This window comes from Nannospalax galili, unplaced genomic scaffold (assembly GCF_000622305.1).
Source record: "Nannospalax galili isolate Female #2095 unplaced genomic scaffold, S.galili_v1.0 scaffold461, whole genome shotgun sequence".
Taxonomy (NCBI): domain Eukaryota; kingdom Metazoa; phylum Chordata; class Mammalia; order Rodentia; family Spalacidae; genus Nannospalax; species Nannospalax galili.
Window position 1 is genome coordinate 1581696 of NW_008349975.1, and position 5422 is coordinate 1587117.

The following is a 5422-nucleotide window of genomic DNA, read 5'->3' on the forward strand; positions in this document are numbered from 1 at the left end:
GGTCCCGGCACCGTGCGCCCCTGGCCGCCGCCTCCCACCCGGCTCTACAGCCCGCGCGCCGGCCGCTGCTTCCCGGGCTGCTGCGCGCAGGCGGAGTTCGCTGGTGCTCATGCAAAAGCGCCTGCCGGCTGCCCGCAGAGCTGCGCGGGGGTCCGCTAGCCTCTCGCCCGCCGCACTGCTGCCTCCGAATCCCCGCCGCGGCTGCAGCTGCCGGACCGCTCTGCCCGAACCGGCGGGGTTGCTGCTCAGCTCAGCTCAGCGCAGGGCCACTTCCATGCGACCCTCCCCTTCCCGCCCTTCCCCTCCCCCACCGGCCCGATCTGGGTTCTTGGGCGCTTATTGTTTTAATGCAAGTTTTTAGTTGTTTTGGTCCTTGAATGTGATTTGTTTTAAAGCCGCGAGGAACGTGTCCTCTCCCCTTTCAGGCTCTCTCCGAGGGTTTGCAGAGAGGTCTCAGTGCATCCATTTTCTCAGGTCTTGTTTCGGGGCAAGGATCTGGGGCTCCCGAAGATGCCTCGGCACTCGGCAGCGGCGACCTGGGCTCTTGGAGGGGTCTGCGCCGTATGAGGGAGCTCCCGGCTGGCTGCGGCGGTTCTCCTGGGCTGGACGCCGCGAGGGGAGCACGCGGATTTTCCCAGCAAGATCTCCATGTACAGCCACATCTTTAGGGCCGCTCGGGTTAATATATGTCGTCAGAGGCTCCTCACGCCAATCCCGGGGCGGCGGGGGCGGCGCCTCGCTCTCTCTGCAATAAAACTTTTTGATGTTCACGTTGCTAATTGCCGGGGTCCTCTTCCAGGATTGGCTGTCCACTCATAACCATAAGATAATTAAAACGGGGGGGGGCAGGAGTAAAAAAAAACTTTTTATCAGTCAGAGGTTAATGCAAGTGTTTAACAGATGCTTCACTATTAAAATATTTCCTCACAAATCTCAACTATTGAAGAACCTCAAACCAGGTACAGTATTATTCCGCTTTCTTTTCTGTTTTTTTTGGGGGGGACGGAGATGCCACGTTTCGAAGAATTTTGTAGGTAACCGAGGCAGAAAAATGTGCAGGCAGCCTCCAGTAGCTTTATGCTGGGGGGGGGGACGTGGCGAGCCAGGCTGCCGGCATAGGGGTCCCCAATAGGGTGCGGCTGAGAGTCAGTAGGGTCTCTCATCCCGGGCGGGCACCGGGCGCTCCTTTGACCGGCACACCCTGGAAGACGCCTGTGTCGGTGGCTCTTTTGCTTAGAAGCTTCTTTGGGTGAGTCAGGTTATTGTGACAACTTGCAGAGGTCGCCTTAGAGACCCTCAGTTTGTGAGTGTTCTCATTTGTTTATTCTTCAGGGACACCAACCCCAACGGAGACTTTGGAGGATTTCAAAGCGGGCCACCTCGATTTCCCGAATCTGTGGTGTGGCCGGTATCGGTGTTCCTTTGATTTAACTAGCCTGTTTGGTAAGTAACTGAATATTTTTTACAGCGTGTTCAGAGCTTATTTTCCAGTTTTTATGAACAAACATATAAATATATCTCTGCATTCCTGCCTCCCCCATAAAAGCGGTCATCTGTGGAAAGCAGGTTTAGTTATCGAAGGGGAACTATTAAACGCCCATTTAAGAGGCAGGCCGGGAGGACGGCTCGTGGATGTTTAGACTGCTGGCCTCGGTGATCTTGAACGCATTATAGTGGGAAATGGATCTCCACTTTGTAAGTAAGCGGGCCGCAGGGCACCCAGGCCGCGGCGCCCGTGCGGTGTTAGCATCTCGGTAGACCCCAAGCAGCCAGGGTGGGGGCGGTCAGTAGCAGGAGCTGAAATCACCCTCAGGCCTTGGCCCCAGCTGCCAGGCAAAGCTGTTGTGAATGTGAGGATTCCGCCTGCCTGGCGGCGGGAGTTTGGTGTGGAACAGGGTGTCAGCAGGAGCCCACCGGCTGTAAATTAGACCGAGGAGGGTAGAGTGTGCAGAAGCAGGAGAGGGCCGGTCAGGTCAGCCGGCCGGCCTTGAACCTGACCAGGGGAGCTGAGGGGACACCAGTGATTCCACCTTGGCATCACCCTTTAGGGGCAGGAATCTGACCTCAGGCCGCAAAGGGAGCCTCAGCTTAAGGACTCCACAAGGACGGTCATTTCTGTGCCTACCACTGGGCCCCGCTGACTGACTAGTCTTGCGGCTCTAGCGGGCCAGGTCAGCTGGAATTAGAACTTGCCTAACTTGTTTCCGTCTGTAGACTCGGGGCTCAGAACACTCGCTACCGCCCTGGGAAGCCTCTAGAAAGAAAACACACAAAAAATTTTAAAGGCTTTCTGGGGCTGGGTAGTGGGAGAAGGGGTAAAACTCAGAAAGGAGTCTAAAAACGGTCTGGAGGTGTTCAGGCCCTAAAAAGGGCCTGTACATTTCTCCTCTCCTTTTCTATGTTTTCTATATGTAAGGGATCATTTCTTTCACCAGCCCCCAGTAGAGGATCTTAGGCAGAGAACCAGAAGAGGATGGGGAATAGCTGAAGCCAGGCTCTGTGGTAAGCACAGAGGCTTGTATTTGGTAGCAGAACAAAACAGTGACCTACATAGGGCTCTGCTTCCTATTAGGGTGGGTCTGCACTTTGAGGGTACTAGGAGGGTCTTTTAAAGAACTACTTCTTCAAGAGAAGAATATAGGTAGTGTAGTGGAAGATTCTGTTTACATTTTTACCAGTAGGCATACTCTTAATGTGTAAATACTGGTAGTTCAATCCTCTAACAGTTGATACATTTTAAAAAGTTTGTTTATAAAAACAGTTAGGCCTAGGGAACAGGTAGATTAGGTAAGATGGTTGCACTGGGGCTAGCAACAGATAAAAAGTTAGGGAAAGTACTTGTTTGGTTGCTTTAGCAAACAGACTTTTAGGGAATTGGAAGGAGGAAGAAGAATCCAGAGGAAGGTAGGGTTGGAGATGGAGAAGCTGTCAGCCCACCAGTGGCCTCAGTTCCCGGGGATCAAGACATGCTACTTTTAGCCCTTTTCATGCTTTTAAAATTGAAGCAAACAGAAATTGTGCATAAATCGATACATGGCCTCAGATAGCATCATCACAAGTGATAAAAGAAATGGACAACAAGGTACAGAAAAAGGTCATAAAAGATGCTAATCTGAACACCAGTCCTCACTGACAGCACCATTATCAGTTAAATGCTACAATCCAGGGGTCTAAAGCTTCGTGGTATCTCAGAACCCAAACCTAGAGGCTAGAAAGGCAGTCTGTAGGTAATTTGAGAGAAAGGAGAAGTGGGTGAATTCTAGTGGCATCCCCCATCTAGTAACTGTCTGGTTCTGACTGAGCTGTTTGTTCACTTTTTCTTTCTTTCTTTTTCTTTTTTCAAAAAAAAAAATCTTCTTTTGTCATATTTTACTCCAGGAATCTTAGAAAGCTAGATTAGCTTTCTACTTTTGAAAACTATGAAGCTAAGATGCCATTTTCAATTTGTTCTTAGTTTAGGTGGCCTGCTCCACCCAGGGATGGTGGTGATAGAATTAATGGAGTAGTGGTGATAGAGGAGAAGTTGGTACTGGTGATGAAGGAGAAAATGGGAGAGGAAGAGGGTGCAGTTTCCAGCTTAGATGTCAGCCTGTGACCCTACTCCTGGGCTGTCCTGGTAAGGCCTCTGGTGAACTGCTCCACAAAGATACATGCTGAGAGTTCTCAAAGGGTCTGGGGGAACTGTCATGATGCTGGCTGTGAGCTGTTTGGGGTGCCCTGGAGAAATCTTACAAAGAGGGAAATTTCTTCTGCGAGGTTGAGGGCTGAGTCCAAGTCTCAGGGAGGCAGTCCAGGTACAGGGTAGAGTTGGAGATTCTGTGTCCAGGCTTAATTCCGAGGCTTATAGTGTATTCACAGTGCTGCACATTACATCTGCTTCCTGCCAAACAAATAGCGCTGGCCAGCTTCAAACATTTATTTTGTGCCCATGTCGCTTGTCTTCTTCCTTTCCTCCCACCTCTCTCCCTGGAAAAGATTCAAAGTCCAGGGGAAAAGCTGAGGAAGCCCTTGTAAACGTTTTGCTCCTGTGAGATATTACTTTTAAAATCAACTTGGTTTAAAGTAAATATTTTTTTGAACTTCAGTCTGTTTTTAAGGAAAATACAGATCTTTTTGAAGTATTTATTATTTCAAAAGCAAGGATAATTTCATATCTTATGTTTTGCTTATGAGCACTCAAAATAAACTGGACCTGAAAAGAGCCAGGCCAGAAGGCCATAAACATACATTTTATATTTACAGGAATTATGGCTCAATTCCCTTTATCGTCTTTCAAGCCTCCTTTTACCTTGTTTTCCTAACTAAAGTAGTAGAACTGATTTTGACCATTCCTCTAAATGTCTATAATAAGGTGAACTCAGAACATGCTAAGAACCCAGAAAGAATATCAAATCTGGGAGATGTGAATCTGCTCTTGAAGATATAACTTCAGCCCTACCTGCCCCAAAGACAGCGTTTCACACACGGTGGCTCTACATGCTTTTTCTCTTCTGGGAGGTGGGGAGGGTACAGGGCCACATTATTTGTTAGTCACTTAGTTCATTCAGAATAAGATATATCAGTTGAGTGGTGGGAAAAGTCTCCCTTTAACTCGGCTTTTGTAGTCTCTCCCTTTCTAGTTTTCCTTTTGGGGTAGTTGTATAGACACAACAACAACAGTTCAAAGTGCATATCCACAAAGTAGGGAATCCAGTTCAATTGAACTTTTCTGTTATTTCAAAAATGAAGGGCATGAGAAGGTGCCCTTGACTCTTATGTGGTTTCTTTTTCTTCTCAGCAATCTGTTTTTGAATTTTTGGGGAAGGGTGGGGATTTGGGGAATGAGCCCTCTTGCCTCCAGTTCTCCATCCAAAGCAGATTTGTGGAGGTGGAGGATGGAGAAACTGGTCCAGCTGCAGGGATTGGATTGTGGAGGGCCTTTTTCTTTCTTTCTTTTTTTTTTTCCTTCTTTTAATGAACCCTTCAGTCTAGTTCTGACTAGGAAACAGTAAAGTCAGGACTTGCTAAGGGCCTGTACATTTCTCCTCTCCTTTTCCTGACTACCCCTCCTCTCCTTCCCCTTTCTCCTTTCTTCCTTTCCCCCATAATTTATCCTCCAATAGCATTTGTATTTATAATTTATTTTCCCCATCACTGAACCTGAGACTATTGAGGAAGAATAAAGTACTCGTTCATCCCTAAGTTCTTTACAAAAAAGTCTCCCATCCAATATTACAAGCAGTAGAATTTGCATTTTCTTCAACAATTCATGACTACATTTCTACATTAACTGGAAGGTATGCTTCTGCTGTGGAGTTCTCACAGAAGAAGAATTGGATACTTTGACATGTATCCAAGTCCATTTGTAAATCAAAAGTACTTATTCAGACTAAAGGCAACATAAGATATGCCATAAAAGGTCTTGCTAAAGGTATATATATAT

The 5422-nt window shown here is 47.6% G+C and overlaps 1 protein-coding gene across 2 annotated transcripts in view; it reads left to right on the top strand.

Moving 5' to 3' along the window:
* LOC115072696 overlaps positions 1 to 5422 on the top strand; it is a 14025-nt gene that overhangs the window by 471 nt on the left and 8132 nt on the right. Inside the window, exons 2-3 of one of the 2 annotated variants that reach the window (XM_029570433.1) lie at positions 475 to 959; positions 1333 to 1443. In XM_029570433.1, coding sequence (XP_029426293.1) covers positions 764 to 959; positions 1333 to 1443 — 307 coding nt within the window. In that variant the 5' untranslated portion in view covers positions 475 to 763. Of the gene's footprint in view, positions 1 to 6; positions 960 to 1332; positions 1444 to 5422 lie in introns of those variants that run through there. The other variant, XR_003851726.1, reaches the window with a different exon arrangement.